This window comes from Podarcis tiliguerta, assembly GCF_965153285.1.
Source record: "Podarcis tiliguerta genome assembly, chromosome: 12".
Classification (NCBI taxonomy): domain Eukaryota; kingdom Metazoa; phylum Chordata; class Lepidosauria; order Squamata; family Lacertidae; genus Podarcis; species Podarcis tiliguerta.
The window spans coordinates 57945419-57971746 of record NC_139545.1 but is presented as its reverse complement, the minus strand read 5'-3'; the positions used below and the strand labels follow the sequence as shown (position 1 = coordinate 57971746).

Here is a 26328-nt window from a genome sequence, read left to right as displayed (position 1 = left end):
CTGGATGGGTTTGCAAACGCCGTTATCGAGCAACGTTCAGAGTGCAATCCTAGACAGGTCAACTTACCTGTCCCGGCCTCAGTCTCCCACTGGTCTGGGCGAGACAGCAGCAGCCCGAAACCCTGGGGTGAGATATGCACTGCTAGCCCTACTCAGAATACAGCCATAGAAGTTAACGGACAGGACTCACTCAGGTTCATTAATCCCAAGGGGTTTGCTGTGAATAGGAGTAGCATTGAACACTGCTGCTGCCAGCCAGTGCAGGTAATACTAAGCAACCTTCTGACTCAGCAGAAGGACATGCCTTGTTTGGGAAGGCCATAACTCAGTGGCAGACCATCTGCCCTGCATGCAAAGGCCCCAGGTGCCATCGCCAGTTTCCTGGTAGAGGCTGGGAATGTCCCTCGTCTGAAATCCTGTGGCTGCTGCCAGTCAGTGTAGACAATATAGGAATAGCTGTATCTCAGTATAAGGGAGCTTCCTGTGTTTTATGGTGGGCGTTGGGTTGCAGCCTATGCAACTCGGAAAGTTCTTGCTTGTTTTATATAAATGTTTATTTGAAACGGCTCCTTGTTGCACTTCAAATAATGTGCTCTGGATCCAGAAACTTCTAGCGTTTCACTTAAAATACCACAAAAAGTGTTTCACGGCACCTTAAAGAGAATCCTTACATTCTCTTTTTGTATATTGCTTGACTATGAGATATATAGCTATACAATCTACATTCTAGGGAATTTGATTGCTATTGTTTGAATTTTTCTTGCTCTCCTTTAAGCCACTAACTTTACAAATACAGTGGTGCCTCGCAAGACGAAAAGAATCCGTTCTGCGAGTCTTTTCGTCTTGCCGTTTTTTCATCTTGCGAAGCAAGCCCATTACCGGATTAGCACTATTAGCGCTACTGGCAGTTTAATGGCTATTAACGCCTATTAAAGGCTTAAGGGATTAGCGGTTTAGCTGCTAAAAGGCTTTTAGCAGCTTAGCGCTTCAGAAAAAGGGGTTTTGGAGCGGGGGAAAAACTCAAAAATTTTCGTCAATTTTCGTCTTGCGAAGCAAGCCCATAGGGAAATTCGCCTTGCGAAGCGCCTCTGCAAACGGAAAACCCTTTCGTCTTGCGGGTTTTCCGTATTGCGAGGCATTCGTCTTGCGGGGCACCACTGTAACAACGAATTTATTACAGTCTACAGCAGAACACCGCAACATACTTGGAACATAGAACTGCTGCATTAGGATACGTGAAGTGGTTGAAATGCAATCTCTTGCCAGTGAGGTCATTATCCACCTGCCCTTTCCACACTTCCTTTCCTCCGGACGTGGCTGCTCACATTCCTGATCCTCAAACCACACGTGCGCATAGCACCACGCTTCTTGCAAGAACTTTTGCTGGGTCTCTGAAGGTGCCGCACGCCTCCGATCTTGCATTTCTTGCAAGAGACCAGGGCAGCTTCTTCTCTGGCCTGTAAACACCAATTCACTTTCACATCCCCTGTCAGGACAAGGAAGCACCTCATGGAGCAGTTTCAAGTGGTTTTTAATGTTGTTTTTAATGCTGTAACACACCCTGGGAACTTGGGGTGAAGAACGCGTAAAGAATACAGTGGTACCTGGGGTTAAGTACTTAATTCGTTCCAATGTCTGTTCTTAACCTGGAACTGCTCTTAACCTGAAGCACCACTTTAGCTAATGGGGCCTCCCGCCTCTGCCACGCAATTTCTGTTCTCACCCTGAAGCAAAGTTCTTAACCCGAGGTACTATTTCTGGGTTAGTGGAGTCTGTAACCTGAAGCGTATGTAACCTGAAGCGTATGTAACCCGAGGTACCACTGTACATTAATAATAATAGTTAAACTGTGGAACTCCCTGCCACAGATTTATCTTCCCCGCTGTCTCTTAGCGCTGGCCTGGGTCAAAACAACCTGTTGGTTCTACCACGAAAGAATGGCTCCTAGCTAATTGATGTGTTTCATTAAGAGAAAAATCATTGTCGATATTTATTACAACTTCTTATGGAGCTTTTGTGTGAAAAAGAAAATCAACTTTTGAGATCAGGGTTTGAGGATTGAAGAAAACATTGGTTTATAGAACACAGAATTGTTGGGGTGGATGATTTGAAGTTCTCCTTTTTCTTTTCCCCTTTTCAGTTTGTTTTTGTTTAATTGGTTCGTCTTTAATATTCCAAGATACTGGGTATTTCATATTAACATTTGCATATCTTTTTTCAAACTTGAAATTCCTCACCTCTTCCTGAACATAACTTCTAGAAACACAAGGAGTGGGGGGGGGGGGCGGCCAGGACAGAGAGGGGTCTGGCCCACGCAGAAGAATCATTAGAGGGAACAAGGTCACTCCCAGTTAGAGATTCCCATGGCCCTTTTCAAACTGGGATGGCTCAAGAGGGGAGTAAACGACTATCAAACTTTGAAAAGCAGCTACCACCAGTCCAAGCCCCTAAGTTTTGTTGAATTAGTTAAACTAAACAGGCGGAATTGCATTTTGAAAAACTGCAACTGAGCGCTTCTCTTTTGAATTTTATGGTGCTGTTATCTTCCACAGTGGGTCATGCAGACCGCTGTGCTGAATAATGCTTTTTATAGGTGTATCTGCAGCAGCACAACCGGGCGCCTTCCTCTGCCCCAACTGCAACAAAACATGTCTCTCCTGCATCGGTCTCTGCAGCCACGGCAGGCGCTCTAACTCTCCAATGGTTTAACTTCATCCCCAAAGGAGCACTCCTGCATTGTCCCCGGGGAGGGGGGGGGTTGGCCAAAAAGGTTTGGGAACCAAGCAGGTTGGCATATTTTTATCTATCATGGAATTGTCGGACGTAGAGGAATAGGAGGAGGAACCAGCCGGAGAACCCCCAAAGGAAGAAGGCTCAGAGCCTGGGGAGGGGTGGTGGGATGCCAGTGAATGGGAAGGAGGAGGAGACTGGGAGGAGGAGGAGGTGTCAGAAGCTGAAGAGGCAACAGGGCTTAGTGAGCGGGAGGAGTCTGTGGCAGAGAGCAGTCCAGACTCAGAGGCAGAAGCTGAAGAAGGAGAGGAGGACGGCCAAGAGGCAGAGATGGGTCTAGCTGGGGAAGAGGCACCGGCATCTCCCCCTCACGTCTGCCATGCTCTCCCAGAACCAGAAGAGGCATGAAAAGGGCAGGGGAGAGAGAGGCTTCTTGCAGGCGCAGTCTCCAATTGCTTGGGGAAAGCCCTGCAGTGACGGGGACTTTCGGTCTCGGGAACTAATCAGAGGGCACGACACGAGCTGCTTTCTTCATGAGGGTTTACTTGCTCAGTGTGATGTACTGCTGTCAAAATGCAAGGCTCCCTCCCAAAAGGACGCCAGGATTGGACTCTCGGCGGGAGCCATCCCTCCTCACCTGTGGCTCCTCTGATGCAACAGGAGAGCTTTCCGCTGGGGAAATTTCCTCCCGCAATGAGCACACCCAAAAGGCAACTTTTCAGGGGGGGCAGTTGCACGCAGAGAGGCGGGCTGCTTCCGACCCCTGCCTCTCCCGCTGGGGGATTTGGCCTCTGCCTGGGCCGGGCCAGCGTCCCACGCGGACAAGGACTCTTGGTCGTGAGTCACCAGATGGGCCCTCATGACCCGCTTGTCGCGGAAGCGCTTCTCGCACCTGGGGCAGGCGTGGGGCTTCTCCTTGGCCCGGGCCTTCTGCAGGGCCCGTCCCATGCCGTCGCTGGGCGGAAGCACCTCTCCCCGGTGCACCTTCAGGTGGCTGTTGAGGTGCTGCTTTTGCCGGCAGGCCTTGCCGCAGAACGGGCAGCTGTAGGGGCGCTCGCCGGTGTGCATCCGGTTGTGGATGCTGAGCGTCGCCTGGTCCCGGAAGGTCTTCCCGCACTCGGCGCATGAGTAGGGCCGCTCCCCGGTGTGCAGGCGGAGGTGCTTGAGGAGGGGCTGCTTGTAGGCGAAGCGGCGCCCGCAGGCCTCGCACGAAAAGCACTTCTCGCCCGTGTGGACCAGCTGGTGGATGCGGAGGCCGCGCTCCTGCACGAAGGTCTTCCCGCACTCCTGGCACGAGTAGGGGCGCTCGGTGGCGTGGCAGTCCATGTGCGCCACCAGGATCTGCTTCAGGCGGAAGCTGCTCCCGCACTGGGCGCACGAGAAGGGGCGCTCGGTGGAGTGCGTCCCCTGGTGCTTCAGGAGGCTCTTGGGCGTGCCAAAGCCCTTCCCACACTGGGCACACACGTGGGGCTTCCGGGGGTCCGGCGGGCGCTGCAGGTGGCTCAGCAGCTGCATCTTGGCAGCCAGGCGCTTCTTGCCCCCGCAGGCGGCCTCCACGGGGGGAGGCGGGCTCCGTTTGGGGCGCAGGTGGGTCTTGATGTGCCGTTTCAGGTCCCCCCGCGAGGGGAAGCCCTTGGGGCACAGGTGGCACTTGAAGGGCCGCTCCCCGGTGTGCGTCCGGATGTGGATGGCCATCGCCACGTTGCTCAGGAAGCTCTTGCCGCACTCGGGGCACTTGGGAGGTTTCATCTTCAGCGTCAACTTTGGGGCCCCCTTGTCCTTGGGGGGCGCCATCGGCGTCTGCTTCTCTGTTGTTGAAGACGGGACCTTCTTCCTTCTCCCGCGCCGCCGCCGAATGGGGGCTGCCCTTTCGAGGTCTTCATCGTCTGCCATCCTGATGCCCTCTCCTGCCAGGAAGAAAGGAAAGGGAGTCAGTGTCACTGAGGGGGGGCTGGGGGAGAAATCTCACATACAATCTGCCGGTAGGACTGAGACGCGTTTTATTGACAGTTGTCCACCTCCCGACTTTTGCAGGATTTGACAGAGAACAGAGATGATCCATAAGGGAGTACAGTCATACCTCTTGTTACGTTTGCTTCGTGATACGTTTTTTCAGGTTGCGTCCCGCGGTGACCCGGAAGTACTGGAAAGGGTTACTTCCGGGTTTCACAGATGCACAAAATGACGTCACGCGCATGCCCAGAAGTGGCGAATCGCGACCCGCACGTGCGCAGGCACGGGTTGCATTCCTTTCAGGTTGCGAACGGGGCTCCAGAACGGATCCCGTTTGCAACCAAAGGTACCACTGTACAAGAGAAAAATCTGGCCGTAGACCGGAAGATAGAATCGCCAGAAAGCTTCACAAACTCCCAGGTTCAGTAGCTCTGCAACCAACAACCTTCCTCCTTCTGTAGGAGGTTGGAGGCGGCAAGATGAGAAGGGAAAGAGGTGTCCCCTATGTATCAAAACCTGCACAAGAGGAGGAAATGGATATGCCAGCACTACCAGAAATATCTTTGCCTATCAGTACGTCACTGCTAAGTTGTGGGTGAACATATCAGACGACACAACGATTCTTCAAACAGCTCTTGTTTATTCACAGGCCAGAACAGAACTGAACTGAAGGGTTCAGTCAGCCTGCTTATATAGAGCTCCAGTACAACGTAACTGTAACAATTTTCTAAAACTATCCAATCACTGAATGTCACTTTCGATCCCTTATTTGCATATCTACAGTATCCCCCTGCTGGCCCAGGGTGAGAACTTCAGTACATAACAGTCACCTTTGCCAAAATATTGCCTCATCTTCGCCTGTCAGTTCTGTGCAATCGGTGGCTAAAAAGCTGCAACCGGCCAGTAATGCCGGCAGTCCTGTGAAGAGATTTTCATCTCTAATTGCAAAATCATTTCTAATTTTCATCTCTAATTGCAACACTGTGCTGCCGTCAGTGTCTGCTGGTGCAATCAGATTTAGGGCTCCTGTTGCAAAAGCATCTGATTCTTCAGGACCCGAGGATACCCCAGTCTTGCCTCTGCGTAATGCAGTGGCCAATAGCTTCAAGGCGCAAACATGAGTATGATGGTCCCTTTAAGCCTGCAAAATCCTGAAAGAAGGAAGTGTGCTGGGTATTTTAAAGAGTTCTGGCTTTGCTTTCTCAACCACAAACTCACCAGCAGCCGTGCCACCTGTTGCAGCAAGCACAGGAGTTTACACAAGGCCTGCTCCAAGTCTGGAACTGTTTCAGGACTTGGAGATGCTTTGAAACAAGGGCCAGCCCACGGGCAGTGTGGTGCAAGTCTTGCGCAAAACAAGCTGGCAGATAACAAAGGCACAGCCTGCCAAGGGTCTAAGATGCCAATGTCAGATGGTACTAAGCAGACTGGTACTTTAAACTCCGTTTAACTCAGCCATTAAATCAGCTCTTTCCACAACGGGAATACAGGGCTTTGGAGAGACATTTAAGGCAGCAGCTGGAACTTGGGCCTCCTGCAAGGCCTGCCCGCCCGTGTCGGTGTCGCAACAACAACCCTGTGAGGCAGGCCGGGATCAGAGTCCCACCATTGCGGCCAGGGCTAGGGGAAGCAACAGGGCCCCCACTGCCCCACTTGGCAGCGTGCAACTCTCGTGGACCTTTGCGGAAACACAGGAAGTCAGCTGGGACCAACCCAGATCTATTGGGCCACCTAGGGCTGTCTACACTGGCTGGCAGCAGCTCTTTCCCCGAAAAATAAAACAATATTCTAGTCCTCATGGTTCTGGAAAAGGGGCTGGTTGACAATTCAGCTCAGGAAGTCGCCTTCTGCTACGTCAGATCTATTAGCCTGTCTAGCTCAGTGGTGTCTGCACTGGTTGGCAGCAGTTCTCCAGCAGGGCTGTCTCCCAATCCGATCAGAAGACGTCAAGGACTGAACCTGCTGGTCTTCTGCCTGAAAAGCTAGCGTTCCAGCTCTGAGCTATACGGTTAAGGCCTCCCAGCTGTAAAGATCTCGCAGGGTGAATCTGAGGCCAGTCGACCTCAAAGGACTGCTGTGTAGCTTCCAAAAAGAGGGGGGGGGGGACCGGGACCAGAATGGAACATGGACTACTGACCTAGCCACTGGCCTGAAGGGTCTCTCCACTGGGGGGGCTTCCAAAACTCTCCAATGCACAGCTCGGCCTCCTCCCGTTCGATTTTGCTGATGATCTCCGGTTTCACAGACAAGTGGCCTGCGTGGGAGAGAGAAACTTCCATTTTATTTTGGCAGTATTTCAGGCCAGGGACCCACCTAGTCCAGCATCAGAGAATCAGAGAATTGTTGAGTTGGAAGGGTGCCTGCGGGTCATTTAGTCCAACCCCAACAATGCAGGCATATTGTCCAGATGCCTGTTACAGGAAAGTGGAACAGAGCCGTCCTGGCCAGGAGCCCTCCATAGCCCTCTCCTCCTCCATGGATTCGCATGATCCTCTTTCAAAGCCACCCAAGTTAGTGGCCATCCTGTGGCGGGGAGTTCCACAGTTTAACCCTGTGATACATGAAGGACTTGATTGCAGTTTATAAAGGCTAATTCGAATGGAGTGAGCACCATTGTGTTGGAGTCCTTCTTCCCACCGCCCACTGTAGGAAGAGGATCCTGGTCTAGACAGGAGTTTGGTCTGATCCTGTGGGATGTGAAACACAAAAGCAGTCAAGTACAACCTTCCTAGAGGGAACATGTTTACACCTGGGGAGGAATGTTTGTCCAGCCAGCAGGTCAACTTCCTGTTTCCTTCTGGGCTGGGACAGACTTCCTCTGCATGTGACTAGAGGTGGCCGTGGCCTCACCTGTGCAGGTAACAACAAAAGCACAGGGCAGGGCAGCCATCTCTCTCACTCACTACATGCATCGAAGAAGCAACATCTGCTTAGCCAAAGATGGCCTCTTGGCTTCCACCCAAGAGAGGACAAAGGGACTGTCTCCTTATGAGATAGTTTCCAAGTGTATGTTACTTTTCTAAGCTAAGTCTGCCTTCTGGGATCCAACTGTGAACAGAATATGAGTAAACTCTTTTTATACTTTTATAGAAGACTGTGTCATGTTTTATCTTTTATGAGGGAATAAGGGGAAAATACCAGAACAGTTATTATAGAAGCTTTAGCGAGCCTGAGCAAACGCATCCGCTGCAAGTTTAAAAAGGGGGATGTTACTCTGCTAAATTGTGAACTTGTTTACAAGTTGGAAAGGGATATAATCAGACAATATATCCTCTCCTGCATCCCTGAACATTCTCACAGATCCAGCAGCCAGGGACAAATTCTGCCCCTTTCCCAATACGCTGGAGGTCACCCGGTGGGCAGTGCCATTGAAACCTCTTTACGGAAGGCATTTAACCCACCAACTCTGGAGGATAATCTCTCAATGGCTGTTAGCTCGGATGGCTGCTTAACAGAACCTCCACAGCCAGGGGTAGTATATCGCTCAGTCTCAGATGCTGTGAAAAGAGCATGAATATCGCGCTCTGTTTGCGGCTGACCACCTTCAGTGAGAAGGAAGAACTCTCTGAGCCTGGGCAAAAATGATCTCTTCTATTTAGCAAAACGATACTAGTGGAGAAATTTCATGGACTCTTTTTCAGATTATCCAAGTCAAATGAAATTGCAGGCAGGTTTGGAAATCCAAGCAAAGGAATGAGAATGATAAAGGAATGTAATGTAATAGAAATAAGTATTATTGCTAAGGCAGTAGAGGAAAGGATTTGAACAGAAAGATCACGGAAGGGTGAAAAAGACAAAATGCTAAGGGGTTACTGTACGGAAACGGAACTAAATTTGTTAAATTGTATGTGAATCAATTTTTTAAAATATGATTAAGAAAGCAAAATTCATGGAGGACGATGGGCCTATCAATCAAACAGCAGCCGTGAGAGCTAAATTGAACCTCCAGAGGCAGAGGGAGTCTACTTCTGAGTAACTAATGGGCTCTGCAAATGAAACCAGTGTGGGACCACTGGACCAACCCCCATGACCTCGCCCCCGCCAGCGAACTGGTATATTTACCCACGGCAAGGACCGCCTCGTAGTTTTCCACCATCACACCCCGGTAGAGTTCCTTCTGCCACGGAATTAATTCCGCCCACTCTTCCCGGCAGAAGTAGACGGCCACGTCCTCAAACGTCACCTGCAGAAACGAGGACGTAGAATCGTAGAGGGGGAAGGGCCTCGCAAAGGTCATCTAGCCCAACCCCCGGCAACGCAGGAAGTCAAAGCTGTGATGGAAGCCCATATACCTCCATGAAAGATGCCGAGGTTTGCCACAACACGGTCCTCCTCACCCCAAAGACAAACCCTACGACCGCCTCAGGTTTTCTGGAATATGGCATTAATGTAATTTAATGTATTTTTAATCTTTGTTGGAAGCTGCCCAGAGTGGCTGGGGAAACCCAGCCAGATGGGCGGGGTACAAATAATAAATTATTATTATTATTACTATTATTATTATTATGGACCAGTGTCAAGGCTGAGTGCCAAAGACAAATCTGGATGACATGCGGTGACAACACCACAATTTACAATATTAGAGAAAACGTAATGAAGATGTTATCCAGATGGTACGTAACCCCGGCCAAAGTGGCCAAGATGTATAAGAACAGTTCAGAGGTTTGTTGGTAATACCAATGGAAATGTATTGTCCAAAGGATATATTATCTTGGCAGGATGAATAGCAATTGCAGCTCAGTGGAAAGCAGCCCATAATTTTACACCAAATGCTTGGGGCCTCTCACTCTGGAAGAGAGCTGTCATGGAGAAAATTACAAATAATCTGAGATTTCCACCAGGACTAGAACCTCCTTTTTTATATGATTCTGCCTTCCTTGAGCCTAGGGCATTCATGGCTTTGCTAGTCTAACCTCTGCCCCTTTAATTATTATTATTATTATTATTACTTATACCCCACCCATCTGGCTGGGTTTCCCCAGCCACTCTGGGCGGCTTCCAGCAAAATATTAAAATACAGTAATTTATCAAATATTAAGAGCTTCCCTAAGCAGGGCTGCCTTCAGATGTCTTTCTTTGACATCTGGTGGGAGGGAGTTCCACAGGTCGGGGACCACATTCTGCTTGCCTCTTTTATAATTTGGTTCATCCTTTACTTTCAGCTTGTTGCAATAACTCTTCAATCTGCTGCAGGTACACTGCAAAATGAAAATCTATAAGCCTCATCCTCATCATCATCGTCATCAAGGCTTGGTTTCAACCAGAACTCAGTTCCAGTACCTCTCAGGTGGGTGTTCATGGTGAGCTCAGCAACCCCTTTTTCTAGAAAAACAGGACCGAGGATGATGATGTTGACTTCTAGAGAGCCGCTGGCGGCCAGTATAAGCAGCCTTGAGTGAGCTGGACCACTCAGGTCCTCCTCCTCCAGGCCTGGGAGACAGGTGCCGGGCCCAAATTGCTGCTGTTCTGGGTTCGAATCCCGACATTTCCCCCTCACTAGCGATCTCTCTCCCTCCTTCTCTCTTGGACAACCCATTTTTCTAGAAAAACAGCACCCATGGTGATGGTGACGATTTCTGGAGAGCCGCTGGCGGCCAGTATAAGCAACCTTGAGTGAGCTGGACCACTCAGGTCCTCCTCCTCCTCCAGGCCTGGGAAATAGGTGCCGGGCCCAAATTGCTGCTGTTCTGGGTTCGAATCCCGAAATGTTTCCCCTCCCACCAGCGATCTCTCCCCCTGCTTCTCTCTTGGAGGGCGCAGGCGGCCCCCTCCAGCGCTTGGAAAGGCGTTGCGGGCCGGAGCTTTACGCGCCGCGCTTTACGCGCGCCTCCATCGCGCCCGACCCGCCAGGGGGAACAAAGAGCCAGGCGGCAGCGGCGAAGGGGAGCCCGGCCTGCTCGGGGCAGGCGGTGCATTGCAAAAAGGCAGAGGCGCTTTTACCTCCATCCTGGAGCAAGAAGCTTCCGCGGCGGCGAGAAGGCGCAGCAGCAGCCCCCCAGATTTTCCTCCGGGTCAGTTGGCAACCCGGCTGCAGAGGCGAAGCTGCAAAGAAGCCTCTTGTGCAAGAAAAGCCTTTCTTCCTTGCAAGGCGGCTCCTCCCTTCCCCGACGTCACGGGGCAGCGGAAGGCACAGGAGCAGCCAGGCTTTTCTTCTGGTCCGTTGGCAACCCGGCTGCAAAGCGCCCGGCCTTTTCCTGCAAAAAATAAAAAGGCTTCTTCTCTCCCTTTCCCCTTTTTGTGCAAGGCGGCTCCTCCCTCCCCCGACGTAGCAGGGCAACGGGGAGGCAGGGCGGGGCTTCCTTCGGGTCAGTTGGCAACCCGGCTGCAAAGCCCAAGACCCGGTCCGGCTGCTTCTTCGCCTTCCCTGCTGCAAAACGCGCCTCTCCCTGTTTCGCAACGCGGCTCCTCCCTCCAACTTCCCCGTGCAAAGCCATTGCTACATCCCAGATGGTGGAGACGACGCGGACCCTTTTTTTGCAACTGACCTGGGATTTATAGAGCGCGGGGGGGGGGTCTCCTAATTTTGGGGACCACCCCCCTCTTGGTTCCATCAAAGCACCACCGATGCCCCCCTACCCTATGAAAAGCATCTTTCAATTCAAATCGGTAGCAATCAATTCAGGGCCGGATTTAGGTTTGATGCGGCCCTCAGCTCCTGAAGATAATGGGACCCTTTCTATGTCCAGCTGTCCTTTGTCAACCACAAATGGTCGCTGTTTTTTATGTTGAATCTATGCTTTATGTTCATTTATGGACCTAAAGACATTTGCACATAACAAAATATGTATTTTATCAAAGTAATTGTTGAACGGAAATACAATTAAGAAGTATATTAATAGTGAAATACAATTAAAAGGTAAAGGTACCCCTGCCCGTACGGGCCAGTCTTGACAGACTCTAGGGTTGTGCGCCCATCTCACTCAAAGAGGCCGGGGGCCAGCGCTGTCCGAAGACACTTCCGGGTCACGTGGCCAGCGTGACATCGCTGCTCTGGTGAGCCTGAGCCGCACATGGAAACGCTGTTTACCTTCCCGCTAGTAAGCGGTCCCTATTTATCTACTTGCACCCGGGGGTGCTTTCGAACTGCTAGGTTGGCAGGCGCTGGGACAGAGCAACGGGTGCTTTCGAACTGCTAGGTTGGCAGGCGCTGGGACCGAGCAACGGGAGCGCACCCCGCCACGGGGATTCGAACCGCCGACCTGATGATCAGCAAGTCCTAGGCACTGAGGCTTTAACCCACAGCGCCACCCGCGTCCCTCAAATACAATTAAGTACAGTCATACCTCGGGTTACAGAGGCTTCAGGTTGCGTTTTTTCGGGTTACGGACCACTGAAACCCAGAAGTACCGGAACAGGTTAGTTCTGGGTTTCGGTGGTCGCACATACACAGAAGCACCAAATTGCAACCAGCGTGTGCGCAGATGCACCACTGCGGGTTGCAGACACGCATTCTGAGCAGATCATGTTCGCAACCCCAGCATCCACTGTATATTAATAACATTACTTACATCATAGGAGCCTACACAACACAGAACACTGTTGCTGTATGTAGCTTTTATTTTATTTTATTGTTTATCTTATATTTTGGAAAGGTACATCCAGTTTTTTCCCCTTTAATTTTTTGGGGGCCCCCAAGAGAGTGGGGCCCTAAGCTATAGCTTGTTCAGTTTATACTGTAAATCCGGCGCTGAATTCACGTTGATTCAAAATCCAAGCAAACCTGTTTTCTTTAATTAATTCAACAAAAGCGATGGACTTGATCCAAGGATGCCACCTTTTCAAAGTCATGATTTACAACTCCAGCAGCCACCTGCCACTCATCTGCTGAGGGTGCTGGGAGTTGTGTAAGGGCAAACTACAGTTCCCATGAGCCTTTGCGAGTAGGAGGGGGAAGTCATGTGATAGAGGTGCTTAGAATTTCTGCTGTGGGTCTGCCCCAAGTTAAATGGATGGATTCCAGGGCAAAAACTCTGGTTCCGTATATACACCAAAGGTGGAGTCTGAAGCAACTGACAAAACAGGACACACCTTGAGGATTTTGTCAGAGAGGCAATTCAGTGTGCGGAAAATCCAAATTCCATGTTAGGGATCACGAACGAAGGGACTGCAAATAAAACTTCTCTTATGGAAAACTGTGGTGCGGTTGCGCTTGGAATACTGTGCGCAGAAATAATATAATCAGTGCCTTTTTTCTTTAAAAATGTTTAGGGGTTTTCTTAGTCTATCTGAGACTCGGGAAACACTGTGACAGGAAATGTGGCCGCCACTGGGGGTAGCAATGGAATAGACAATTCACCGTGTTAGAGAAGAAACTAAAAATTTAAAAAAAATTAGTTTCACAAAATTAGATTCACAAAATGTTTAGGGCAGGGGTCGGCAAGGTTTATCTCACCTGGGCCGGTTCACTCCAGCCGAGATGCTTCTGTGATCTGGATTGTGCATGACAGAGCGCGCGATTTCTGGCATTGCGCAGATGCAGTTTCTGGCACCGCAGAAACGAGTCCCCCACCGCACTGTGCCGGTTTAGCACAGCACACGGGGACTCACCGAGCGGGTGGCTCGGTTCAGGGGCGGCTCGTGGGCCGGTTAAACGATGCCTGTGGGTCACTTGCGGTCCACGGGCCTTAGGTTGCTGACCCATGGCTTAGGGGTATGCGTATCCCTGCTTAGCCCCAGGGGAAAAAGCACTGAATACACTAGAAAGAATATATTGTTGTGGCTTGGAGGTGGGTCAGTCTGATGACCAGTGCCCCTTCCAATTCTTGGGGTCCTGTACCCAGTGAAGGTTAATAATAAACCAAAAACATGATCTGCTTTTTGCCCCTGCGCTCCATAAGTCGCACAGACATTTCCCCTTACTTTTTGGCAAGAAAAAAGTGAATCTTATGGAGCGAAAAATGCGGTCTTTCCATTGAGATATAATTTTATGGATTTGCCAAGGAGCCCTCTAGATTTGAAAGAGAACTGCTAAATAATAACACTAAGCTCATTTCCAGGGTGTAATGACTCCTTGACTGGGAAGGTGAAGGTGATTATGATAAAATGGGCGCAGAACATCGGGCTGACTATTATGATCAGTGAATGGGAAACTCTCTGGAAAACTAATATGAACTTGACTTCATGTTACACCATTAAAGAAAAGATGATGAAAATGCAGTTCAGATGGTACCTTATACCATCAAAACTCTCCAAGATGTATAAAAATAATTTAAATAAGTGCTGGAGGTGCGGAGAAACAGAAGGAGATTTGTACTATTTGTGGTGGACATGCAGAAAAATCAGAGAGTTTTGGAATCTCATATATAATGAGATAAAAAAAAAATGTAATTAACATTCTTAAAGAAGCTGGAAGCCTTTCTGCTTGGAATCCTAGGTAGAGATATCTCGAAAAATATAAGAGAAAGCTTCTTATAAGCAACAGCTGCCACCCAACTATTAATAGCATCGAATTGGAAGTGGGTGGAGGAAGTACTGACCTTAAGGGTAAAACAAACTCCTAGAATTTGCAGAAATGGCTCAACTAACAAATAGGCTAAGTGGTAACACAAAACAATCATTCATTCAAAAATGTGGTATGTTCAAGAGATATCTACAAAAAAACAATAGCGATATACTATCTATGGCACCATTCGAATTTAATATTGTGTATGATATCAATGAACTTCAATAAAGGTATTTTAAAAAAGAGAGATAATTTTATGGTATTACTCCAAAGAAAAGTGATGTTATGAGCCCTCAAGCCTCAGAAATACTTTTTCCGAAAGGTTTCCACAATTTTGGCTGCTAGTGTATGTGTAAATAAAACCATATATCCTTAGACAGCACAGTCTCCGCTGACTCTCGTTCCAAGGAGACCGGACCCTATGTAAAAGCGCCTGGCACCCCTGAAATCTTGAACCACACAGAGATTGGGGACGCGTCTAGCAATAAATCTGAAAGCAGCCCTATTTAGGGAAATTTTTAAATGTTTGATCTTTTATTGTGTTTTTAATGTTCTTTAGGGAGCCACCCAGAGTGGCTGGGGAAACCCAGCCAGGTGGCCGGGGTATAAATTAATTAAATAATAATAATAATAATAATAAAATAATACTTCCTAAGCTGGAAAAGGAAGTTGCAAAAAAGGGGTGGCCCAAGTGATCCAGGGGCTGCAGCAAACTCCCAAAGGTCCTGTTTGCAGCATTTGTCAACCTGGTGCCTTCTAGATCCTTGGGACTACAACTCCCATCAGCCTCGGCGAGTGCGGCCAATGGTCAGGGATGATGTGTTTTGTAGTCCACCAGGATCAGGGGGCCACCACAACTGCTATCCCCATGTCTAACGGAAAAGGCACATAAACTTATTCGTGGCGTACGGAACGTGATATTACGTTGCCTCGTAATATTAGAGCTTGGAGCCGCCCAATGGAATTTATCTGGAGCCGGTTCACGGCATGTGAAAGAACAGATTTCTTCATGTCATTTAGGGGAAAGGGAATGAGAGCAACTCATACAGCAAAGTGTATAGATTTTATTGCGGCTCCCGGACACATCTTAATGTTTATTCCCCGCTGCCCCAAATCTACACGCCCTCTTTCAGCCAACAAAAACCCACAAGGCCGTTTACAATGAGGAGGAAACGAAACCGACAATTAACTATTCATTTGGCAAATCCCATGCACAGCCCCGCCTCCCGCACACACAAAAACCCTCGACACAACTACAGTAGGGTAAATGCAACCGCTTCCCAAGGCAAAACGGTTGCTGCGGAAACGGAGGGGAAGAGCCTCGTCGCTTACGGGGCGCGGTATTTAGCAGCTAAAATCGCCCCTCCGGGTCTCAGGTCTCTTCCTAATTCCTAACGCTACTCCGTGCCACCGGCTTTATACAGAATCCGAACCCAGAACACGCAGCGGAGCAAATCGAGGAAACCCTCCGTGCGGTTGGATTTGCTGGGCCAAAAAGGCCGCCCCCCGTTGTGCGAGGGCCCTCTGGCGTTGTCCTTACAGCACCGTCCACCTTCACTGGATGGAGAAGGCCACGTGGAATTTCTGGTGGCGGATGAGGTGGTTCTTGTGGACGAAGCTCTTCTCGCAGTCCCCGCAGGGGTAGGGCTTCTCCTCGAGGTGTATTTTCTGGTGCTCCCGGAGGTACATCTTTTCCCGGAAGCTCCTCCCGCAGACCCAGCACATGAACGGCTTCTCTCCCGAGTGGATCCTCTGGTGGACCGTCAGGCTGCTCTTGCCCCGGAAGGTCTTGCCGCACTCCAGGCAGGGGAAGGGCTTCTCCCCCGTGTGGATCCTCTCGTGGTACGTGAGGGTCCTCTTGGCTCTGAACGTCTTGCCGCACTCCTGGCAAGCGAAGGGCTTTTCCCCGGTGTGGATTCTCTGATGATCCTTAAGGTACATCTTCTCCCGGAAGCTCCTCCCGCATTCCCAGCAGATGAAGGGCTTCTCCCCGGAATGGATGTTCTGATGGACCGTCAGGCTGCTCTTGTCCCGGAAGGTCTTGCCGCACTCCTGGCACGGGTAGGGTTTCTCCCCCATGTGAATCCTCCGGTGGTAGCGGAGGGTTTTCCGGTCCCGGAACATCTTCCCGCATTCCTCGCAAGGGAAGGGCTTCTCGCCGGTGTGGATTCTCTGATGGCTGACGAGGTTGCTCTTCTGGACGAAGGTCTTCCCGCACTCGTTGCAGACGTAGGGCTTGACCCCCGTGTGGATCCTCTGGTGCAGGGTGAAATGGCTCCGGGTCCGGAAGCTCCTGCCGCAGTCCTCGCAGTGGTAGGGCCTCTCGCCCGCGTGGATTCTCTGATGGTCCCGAAGGTAATGCTTGTCCCGGAAGGATTTCCCGCACTCCTGGCAAACGCAGCGCTTCTCCCCCGTGTGGATCCGCTGGTGCACGATGAGCTTGCTCTTCTCCCGGAAGGATTTGCCGCAGACCTCGCAGGGGAAGGGCTTCTCCCCCGTGTGGATTCTCTGATGGACGCGGAGGTCGCTCTTGTCTCGGAAGGCTTTCCCGCACTCCTCGCACCCGTGGGGTTTGTCCCCCAGGTGGATGCTCCTCTGGTGCCGGTCGAGTTCCTTCCTGCCCCGGAAGCACTGCTCACACAGCGGGCAGGGATACGGGCTCCCCGCAGGGCTGGCGCCCCTTGGCAACGGTTGCTGCTCCGGCACAAAGGCTTCCTCCATCTCCGTTTGGCCCTCGAGGATACGGAGGGGCGAAGTCTCCGGCGACCCCATCGCGGGACCTCTCTGCGGCTCGGCGGTGACATTTTCTTCGTCTGACGTGTTCCAGAACATTCCACTCGAGGAAAGGAGGTAGAGGTCGTTTCCTGGGACATGGAAAGAGTCACATAGCAAGAGGGTGAGCACGAGAACAGATTCAGTTGACGAGAACGGAGATTCGGGCAAAATATCGGGACAAACTTTCTGGTCGTAGGAGCTGTTTGACAGCGGAACTGACTCCCTCGGGAGGTATCGGACTCTGCTTCCTTGGAGGTTTTTAGACAATGGCCATCAGGGATTATTTAGCAGTGATTGCTACACTGCCACAGGTGGCGCTGTGGGTTAAACCCAGAGACTAGGACGGCAGTTCGAATCCCCGTGATGGGGTGAGCTCCCATTGCTCTGTCCCTGCTCCTGCCCACCTAGCAGTTCGAAAGCACGTCAAAGTGCAAGTAGATAAATAGGTACCGCTCCGGCGGGAAGGTAAACGGCATTTCCGTGCGCTGCTCTGGTTCGCCAGAAGCGGCTTAGTCATGCTGGCCACATGACCCGGAAGCTGTACGCCGGCTCCCTCAGCCAATAAAGCGAGATGAGCGCCACAACCCCAGAGTCGGCCACGACTGCACCTCATGGTCAGGGGTCCCTTTACCTTTACCTACACTACAGAGGGTGGACTTGATGATCCTTGGCAGTCCCTTCCACCTCTACAATTCTATGATTCTATCAGAGGCACAGGGAGAATCATAGAATCATAGAGTTGGAAGAGACCACAAGGGCCATCGAGTCCAACCCCCTTGGGAGCTTGCAGCAGAACCAGCCCAGATCTCTCTGAAATGGGAACCCTAAAATTGCAGAGTTGGGGGGTCATGTGGTCTAACCCCCCACAATGCAGGTATCACAGCTGAGGAATCCCTGAGAGGTGGCCAACCAAACTCCAAGGAAGGAGAGACCATCAACTTTCCCCGTCGAAAAGGTCTTGCCGTGCCCGGCCTCACTGGGTTGTTCCGAGATGGAACAAACACTAAAAGTCAGGTTTCTTAAAGGAGAGAAAGTGGGAGATCACGGGTTCTGCATGCAATACCGGGTTCAAAGCTAACTGCAAGATCTCAGGTAGCCCGTGATTTGGACTTCCAATTACAGAAGATGTCAGAAACGCTACGGTTATGAGGTTGTCTGGGAAACCTATGTGACGGGTCCCTCTCTGGGTCCAGTTTCCGAGATGCAAAGGGTGGGAATATGAGAAGAGGGCCTTTTTAGGGGTGGCTCCTGGCCTCCCAGGGAAGCACGGCTGGCACCACTGTTGCCTGCTTTTAGGCAAAAGCATTTTGTATTCAGCTAGGCTGAGGGTGGGTGGATACGCTCCTCCTTGAGGCAGGCTACAGGGGCTGTTGTTTTCTACCTGGCCAGGTTCAAGGTGTGACTCTTAGTGCATAAAGCCCTTCACACCTTGGGACCAGTTTGCCTGCAAAATCGCCTTGCCCCACATGCAGAATTGGCACTGCCAAGGTGCCACAGAATACCTGCTCTGCCTTTGGAAGAAATCAGTCTTTTGGTGCAGCAATCCCTGCCTACTGATAGCAGGAACCTTTCAGCCACTCTCTTTGGCACCTGCTAAAAACATTTTTCATTTAGACGAGCCTGTCCAGACATGCGGAATGTTAATTTACGTTTTTAATCTGCTTTCAGTTTGTTCCTGATTTTATCTTTTGAATGTTTTAAAGTGTTGCTTTTACTGATAGATTGTTTTATTCTCATTGCGATGCGTTTTGAGGTTGTTATTTGTTGTTTTTACAATCAAGTGGTGCAGAAACATAATAAATACCAACGCACACATATATATGTAGTATTTATTATATTTATATAAATAAATATAAATATGTAGATAGATAGATGATATAGATAGACGATAGATAGCTGATATAGATAGATATTTCCATATATAAAAATATATAGTTTTATATTATATATTATATTATATTTATTATATTATATTATATTATATTACACACACACACACACACACACACACACACATATATATATATATATATACACACACATATGGTGAGTACTTTAGGCCTTGCTTGGTTACTGTTTTTTTATATTTGCTGTCAACGCTTCTTGTTATTCCTGTTTAAATCCTGTAAGTTGATTTGAGACACTTTGGTGCAAGAAAGTGAGAAATAAATATAATTGATGGCAATCAATAATTCTGGCCCTGGTGATCCATATTCCCGGTCTGGCTCACCAAAAGGCAAAGGCTTGGCTTGAGCCGATCACACCCTTGCCAAAGGCGGGGTTACAAAAGCGTGGCTTCTCTTTCAGCGTGAAGGGATCCTCCCCTGGCTGGGAAGAAGCGAGAGACATTCCCAGTAAACCAGCACCGACAAGTTGCGTTCCCAGGAGAACTGCAGCTGCGGAGCACGTTATGTCAGCTAATGCCCAAAGATTCTTTGCCAAAAGATCGCTGCGACTTGGACCACACCTTAAGAACAAGGTGGGCGCCCCGCCCAGAGAGCACACATCTTAGGAACATCACGTTCAGGTCTCTAACCGCAGGTGAAGAAACCACGGTTCTTGGAAGGACATTCCGACTAAACATCAGGAAGAAGTTTCTGACGGCAAGAGCCGTTCGACAGTGGAAAGGTCTCCGTTAGAAGGTGGTGGACTCTCTTCCCTTGGGAAGTTTTTAAGCAGAGGTTGGATGGCCATCTGCCTAGGACCCTCATACCTACGGGACCACCTCTCCCGGTCTGCCCCATGGAGGACCTTAAGGTCCCTAAATAGCAACACCCTAGAGGTCCTGGGCCCTAAGGAAGTTAAATTAGCCTCAACCAGAGCCAGGGCCTTTTCAACACTGGCCCCAACTTGGTGGAACGCTCTGCCTCATGAGACCAGGGCCCTGCAGGATCTGATTTCTTTCCGCCCGGCCTGTAAGACGGAGTTGTTCCACCTGGCCTTTGGCTTGGAATCAACCTGATCCCCTCCCCCTCCTTCCTTTTTCCTTTCGTGATGGAACTCCTATTTGGGGACTTCCCTGGCTTTTTTCTGGCCTGCGTAGGACCAGTCTGGATAGTTGTCCTTAGTGAAAATTTGATGTTTTCATCCCCAAACAGTTTTTGATTTGAGTTTCTACTGAAACGAGGCTGCATTTTAATGTTGTACTTGTTTGTAAGTTGTATTTTAATCAATTGTTTTTACCTGGTGTTAGCCACCCTGTTTGTTTGTTTTTGTTCAGTTGTGTTATAAAGTGAATAAAAAAAATAGGGGGGGGGGGAGGGACGTTTTAAATGCCTGATGTCTTCTTATGCTTTTAGGTTTGTGGGAAGCCGCCCAGAGTGGCTTCCAACAGATTATTATTACGCATACAGAATGTCCCCCATGTTCTGCCCCACAGATAAGAAGCCCCGGGACCCCGCCGTGAAAGGGAAGAGGGGCATTTACCCAAAGAGATGAGCATTCTGTAGTTTTCCATCATCACCTCCCAGTGCAGCCCCCTCTGCCAGTCCTCCATCATCTCCCATTCTTCGGGGGAGAACGAGACGGCAACGTCCTCAAACGTCACCATGTCCTGCAAAGACAAAGGCAGTCAGAGCAGATCCTGAACGGTCAAGACATTCCTTGCCAGGAAACCTGCCAGCTAATCCCAAGCGCTTCCCCCCTGGTTCCGTTGATTAAAGAGAGAGCTGTATTTTCTGCATTTGTTCCAGGTAAACCTTCATCGCCCTGCTCTCCACACACACACTGGTGGCATCTCTCAGGTGTATCCTGCAAAGTACCATTGATGCAATAATAAGAGTGCATTTGTGGGGATTCCTACAGTTCTGTCTGCACAGCAGCCAGTTTTCTTAGTTGTTCTGTCATGCTGCCCCAACGCTGTTGCAATATTATTATTAGTAATAGTAATTAATTTTGTATAATAAACAATATTTTTTTATTTATACCCCGCCCTTCCCAGTTTAAAAACCAGGCTCAGGGCAGCTAACAGCAAATATAAAGCATTGATTAAAATGCGACTTTAAAACAGCATAAAATACAATCTAAAATGCAGCATCAGTATCAATAAAATTCAAAAAATCAGGGGTCATTTTTTGGGGGGAGGGGGGGAACCCAGTCAGTAGACATCGAATGATCACCAGGGCTAACTGGCCAAGTAAGTCCTACTAGGGCCAGCAAGGAGACCAGGGAAGAATTTAAATGTGGGGTCCCAGAAAGGGTTTCTTCATAGAAGAGGAAAGGGAAAAGGGAATAGAGGATCAGGCTAATTCAGATTGAAGGCCAGGTGGAATAGCTCTGTCTTACAGGCCCTGCGGAAGGAGGTCAAGTCCTGCAGGGTCCTAGTCTCCTGGGACAGAGCGTTCCACCAGGTTGGAGCCATCACTGAAAAGGCCCTGGCGCTGGTGGAGGATAGTCTGACTTATTTAGGGCCCTTCATCTGTAGATCTCAGGATGTTATTTTTGGCTGGAAGAATGCTCTGCTGGAACAAAACCAGGACTACTCTGGGGTGGTATTCCACCAACCTTTATTCAAAGCAGATCCACTGAAATAAATAAACGTGCCTAAATTTAGCTCTAGTTCCTGCCTTTCAGAGGGTTAGATGACTAGATAAGCCTCAGGCTCTCTTCCAGGTCCACAATTCCATTTCCCCCCTATTGCATTTGTCTTTATTTGCAGTGATTCATACGCAGCTGATTTCTTAAAACAACCCATCTGCCCAAAAATGATCCATCTGCTGTTGTTTTTTCGTTTCTACACAGCCACCTGTCACAGATGCTTCAGCTGAGAGCCCTGCGCTGCAGGGGGTCAGACTAGATGACGCTGAGGGTCCCTCCCACCTCTACGATTCTAGGATTCTAATCCCGCTCCCTGCCCAGAAGCACCAAATGTCTATTGAATCACGTTTCACTTTTAAGCCATTTCAGTTTGTAAATGAAGATGTCGTTCCGCAAATCACCTCGCCTTCTCAGAAGCCACGTTCCATCGATGTTGCACAGGTAACAAAACCGTATCAGGGTGATTAAAAAGCAGCGGTTTCCTTGTCCGTTTGACTCTCTCATATGAGTCTAAGTAAGGTCCATGAATTTCAATAAGTCTACTCAAAAACTGTTTGCATGCCAGCCTCTGGAATACTTGTGGCATGGACAATTTCAGGATTTCAGCAGAAAGGTCTGGGACCTTCGCTGATTGGAAACGAAGCAGCGTGTCTGTCCCGAAACCTTTGCAGGTGCAAATACTTCTGAAACAAAAGTCACGTATAACCACCTGATATCATCAATACACAATTATGATTTTCTGTTTCTCCGTTTCTTTCTGACAATGAGACATTGTCTTGCTTTGCTCAGCTTCCTTATTTGCCCTGACAGGCAGGAAACGAAGAACTAAATCGTGATGTTCTTTCTGGGCTGTTGTTTTTTCATGGCTTACAGCTAAACGAATAAAATTTGTACCTGCCTAGGCCATCCTGTTGGTTGACCGACCGACAGGAGGCAGTGATGGGAGGTTTTAAAAGAGGAATAGAAAAATTCATTAAGGATGAAGGACAAAGTCAGGTTGGCTCTGCCTCAACCGGGTCAAACATATGTTGGAAATGTAAAGAAAAAGAAGGGACCTTTTACCATATGTGGTGGGAATGCAGAGAAATCTTTATAAAATTAGGAAACAATATATAATGAATTGAAGAAAATGTTTAAATTAACATTTGTAAAAAAACCAGAGGCATTTTTGTTAGGGATGGTAGGAAAAGACCTGCCAAGGAAAATAAAGAATTTATTTATGTATGCTACAACGGTGGCAAGAGTCTTGATAGCACAAGGATGGAAGAATGAGGAAACCCCAACAAAAGAACAGTGGCAAGAGAAATTGATGGACTATGCAGAACTGGCGAAACTGACATACAGATTGTGAGACAAGGACAACTGTGACTTCAAAGAAGAATGGGAACTTTTTACAAACTACTTAAAAAGACAACAAAATGAATTGGACTCCTTGGCAGGTTTTGAATAAACATGCACAAATTTATTGACTGTTCACATAATAGACAGATAATGTTAGGATTTATATAATTTTACAATATGCAGAGAACAACATGAGTTGAGAAATCAGAGAGAGGAACTGAGGGAAGTCTGGGGGGGGAGGGAAAAAGGGGGGAAATAATGAAGATGATATGTTTTGATAATTTGCTATGTTGAAATTCGTAATAAATTATTATCATTATTTTTAAAAGGATGGCTCTGCCTCCACAGAAATCGGGGGGGGGGGGGCTGTCGTGCTCAGGTTTTCTGCAGGCATCTGGCTGTCAGCCCAGGATCCTGGACCAGAAGGCCCCCTTTGGCCTGATCCAGTGGGCACTTCTTAGGTTCTTACGTTTACTCGAGGGGGTGCCCCTCCAGGACGCTGCCAGGCCCCCACATCAGTTCCTCACCTGAATCACGATGTCTTCCGCCATGATGCTGGGTCCCTCTGAGGGCTGGATCCGGGCAGAGGCGCGAAGCTGGCCTGTCTCTGAAGGAGGCCCTGACTCCCCCACTTTCCTCGGCAGCCAAAACTTGGGGAGCAGACGTCAGGGCAGATCAGCAGATCTGGGGGGTCAGGAAAGAGGAATGAAGAGGCATCATAAGCAGCTGGGAAAGGAGAAGAGGAGGTTTTGTTTTTTTGGGGGGGGGGGGGTTATATTTATTTAAATAATTTTATAAGCTATGTTACTTTGTTGCTGAATAATAATAATAATAAATAATAAAATTTTATTTATATCCCGCCCTCCCCAGCGAAATCCGGGCTCAGAGTGGCTAACCACAATAAAAGTAGCACAGCATTCAATTCTATTGTTGTTGTTGTTATTATCAATACTCTACCTTCTTCCCTGACAAGACTCAAGGCAGGTTATGTATGCAAACCTCTAAAAACATTGGGGGGCGGCATTTAAAAGCAAGTAAACTTTGTTAGAAGTAAAACAACAAGCATGTATAAACTCTATTGAAATCACACAGATAATATTTGCATGGCACCAGCCCAATCATAGGATTGTAGAGTTGGAAGGAAGCCAAGGGTCATCTAGTCCAACCCATCTTTCACCCCATGTGGAGCTCGAACCCACAACCCTGAGATTAAGAGACTGAACTATTAAAGGCAGTCGGTTCCCCAAGGCCTGAAGGAGGTCTTCACCTGCTGGCAGAAGGACCGCAAAGAGGGAGCCTGACAGTTCTTATTCTGCCTCCCCCAACCTGGTTCTGGCTGATGGGAGTTGTAGTCCGAAGCAGGTCATGCAAATCCAGGATAAAGCATCCGAGAAAAATTCACCAAACTTGCTAAACTTTGCCTATCTGGTCGCAATGTCGAGAAGCTCCCCAGCTTCGCACCAAACGGAGAAAGGGGTTAAATGAAACTGTAGACGTTGCAGAAAAAAAAAGGTAATAATTGCAGGGACCCAACTTTCCTGCTCAACTGGCTGGCTTTCCTCTCCGACACCCTCCAGGACTTGGGAAGCCGCCTAATAGGAAGTCAAATCTCTTTGCCCAGATAGTCTCCTCTGTTTTCGGCTGGTGGGGGGGCTCTCCGGGGGAGGGTCTGTAGCCCTGCTTGGCATGCAGAAGGTCCCAGGTCCAGTCCCTGAAACAGATTTCCAGGGAGCGCTGGGAGAGAACCCCGCCTACAAACTCAGAGAGATGCTGCCAGTCAGTGCAGGCAGCTCTGGGCTCAATGGACCCAACTGTCTGCCGGCAGAAAGCGGCTTCCGCTGTTCCTATAGGTTGCAGAAAGGGTCTTCTGCATCATTTGCTACCTGCTGCATCCTACCTGGAGACATCAGGGCCTGAAGCTGGGAGATGGAGGAAGCTTTTTTTCTGCTGCTTCTGGGGGTGGGACCCAAATCAACGCATTGGACGGCCTCTATCTGGGATTCTTTAGCTGTGATTCCTGCGTCGCAGGGGGTTGGGCTGGATGACCCCTGGGGAACCCCCTAATACTCTACAGTTCTCTGATTCCAAAGGCAGGAGCCCCTTGACTGCCCTGGTCGCTTGCTGCTCCTGACCTGGGCACACACGCACCCCCTTCCTTGAGGTCTGCCCATCCAGGGGGGGGGCACATCCCCTACACCCCTCCCCCTGCACCAGTGGCCTCTTGCAAGCCCCAGAGGCCACAGAACCCTAGAACTGCAGAGTTGGTCCTCTAGCCCAACCCCTCCCTTGCAATGCAGATGCTTCCGAAGCCCTGGCTCTGGGGGCAAAGGCTGGGAGGCTGGCAGCCTGTCCTCCACCCCCTGGCCTTTGATGGACTGAAATGGTTTCTTTCGCCACTTAGTCTGCTTCCCAAGTTTCCAGTGGATGTGATGGGGGTGGAGTTGGGGGGGGGGCTGTGTGTGCAATATTCTGCAGGTTGTTCTTCTGAAAACGTGAATGTTTAGTGCATCATTTGACACACACACACCTCGTGCAGCATAATGTATTTACAATTCTGGCCATAACAATAATAATAATAATATTTTATTTATATCCCGCCCTCCCCAGCCGAAGCCGGGCTCAGAGCGGCTAACAACAGTATAAGCAATACAGTATTTTAAAATCAATTCATTCTAAAATCAATTCAAAATCAAATTAATGGCAACCATTGGGCCAGAGTTCTGTGAGGATTACCAAACCCTTGGAGACCTTTTTGCAACACCGGCAACTCACAACGTCTCGAAAATAAATGAGTGAATATGGTACCAAATATTTGTGTCTCCTGCGATAAGCTGCGATTCCTGCACTAAATTGGGGGGGGGGGGGTGTTGTTTTTGGACTATTCGGCCCTGAAGGGCAAGGAATCTCTCCCTCCCATCTCTGCATCCCTGCGATTCCATGAAATAGTCAAAGATGCAAGAAATAATCCTGGTTCATAAAATAGCAGCAATGGACTGAAACACGAATTCCTCGAAACGGCAAATGCACTAGCAATGAATGCCACCGACAAAGGACTAGGATAGTCTGTGAAATAATGAGGAATAATAAATAATAAAATAAAATAAATAAAACAGCAGTAGACTAGAAACGGCGGCAGCGAACAAGAATTCCTCGAAATGGCAAATGCACCAGCAATAGAAATAATGAAGCGACAGGACAGCAGCTGCCACACCAGTTCTATGGAATAATAATGAATGCAATTAATAATAATAATAATAATAATATGCTCCATCTGTTCCAGTTGGGGAGGGGGCCCAGGATATTGGGGGGTCTTTCTTCCTCCCCTTCCCCTCTCACTCCCCCTCCCTCCTCCCAGCCCCCCCCCCCGGCCCCCCAAAACTCACCCTCCGGCCCCAGAGGCACCTCCAGCGTGGGCTCCCTTTGTTTTCTCCCAGCTCAATGCTTGGCAGTCCTCCCACGTCCTCTCTCTCTCCCCTCTCTCTATGGTACTCCTCTTACGTCACTTCCTCTCTCGCCTCTCTAGAAAGTTGCCCTCTCTCATTTTAACCCTC

General features: G+C 49.2%; 2 protein-coding genes across 4 annotated transcripts; both read right to left on the bottom strand.

Annotated features, from left to right (window-relative positions):
• Positions 1-1514: 1514 nt before the first annotated feature.
• LOC310660968 (uncharacterized protein) lies at positions 1515-11076 on the bottom strand. 2 transcript variants are annotated; one of them, XM_083406610.1, is made up of 6 exons: positions 10624-11075; positions 8746-8866; positions 6821-6937; positions 2478-4637; positions 1849-2428; positions 1515-1604 (listed from the first exon to the last, which is right to left on the bottom strand). In XM_083406610.1, the coding sequence occupies exons 1-4, from the start codon at positions 10627-10629 to the stop codon at positions 3364-3366; spliced, it is 1518 nt and encodes a 505-aa protein (XP_083262736.1). In that variant the 5' UTR covers positions 10630-11075; the 3' UTR covers positions 1515-1604; positions 1849-2428; positions 2478-3363. The 2 variants fall into 2 exon arrangements, with proteins under 2 accessions (XP_083262736.1, XP_083262735.1); XM_083406609.1 differs by lacking the exons at positions 1515-1604; positions 1849-2428 and adding an exon at positions 8976-9054 and having other exon boundaries at positions 2515-4637; positions 10624-11076.
• Positions 11077-15169: 4093 nt separating this feature from the next.
• On the bottom strand, positions 15170-26253 carry LOC310660973 (uncharacterized protein). 2 transcript variants are annotated; one of them, XM_083406618.1, is made up of 4 exons: positions 26161-26253; positions 23305-23461; positions 20327-20453; positions 15170-16989 (listed from the first exon to the last, which is right to left on the bottom strand). In XM_083406618.1, exons 2-4 carry the CDS (start codon positions 23326-23328, stop codon positions 15680-15682), a joined length of 1461 nt encoding a protein of 486 aa, XP_083262744.1. In that variant the 5' UTR covers positions 23329-23461; positions 26161-26253; the 3' UTR covers positions 15170-15679. The 2 variants fall into 2 exon arrangements, with proteins under 2 accessions (XP_083262744.1, XP_083262745.1); XM_083406619.1 differs by lacking the exon at positions 26161-26253 and adding an exon at positions 24045-24275.
• Positions 26254-26328: the final 75 nt, after the last annotated feature.

Excerpts from the sequence above, each read along its gene's own strand:
- LOC310660968 (XM_083406609.1), bottom strand. Across the intron at positions 6,938-8,745 it reads CGAGGCGGTCCTTGCCGTGG|GCCACTTGTCTGTGAAACCG; the intron begins GTAAATATACCA and ends TCTCCCACGCAG. Across the intron at positions 4,638-6,820 it reads CCCTTCAGGCCAGTGGCTAG|GAGAGGGCATCAGGATGGCA; the intron begins GTCAGTAGTCCA and ends TCTTCCTGGCAG.
- LOC310660973 (XM_083406618.1), bottom strand. The coding sequence starts at position 23,328 with ATGGCGGAAGACATCGTGATTCAG. Across the intron at positions 20,454-23,304 it reads CGGAAGACATCGTGATTCAG|GACATGGTGACGTTTGAGGA; the intron begins GTGAGGAACTGA and ends TTGTCTTTGCAG. Across the intron at positions 16,990-20,326 it reads CAGAATGCTCATCTCTTTGG|GAAACGACCTCTACCTCCTT; the intron begins GTAAATGCCCCT and ends TCCATGTCCCAG.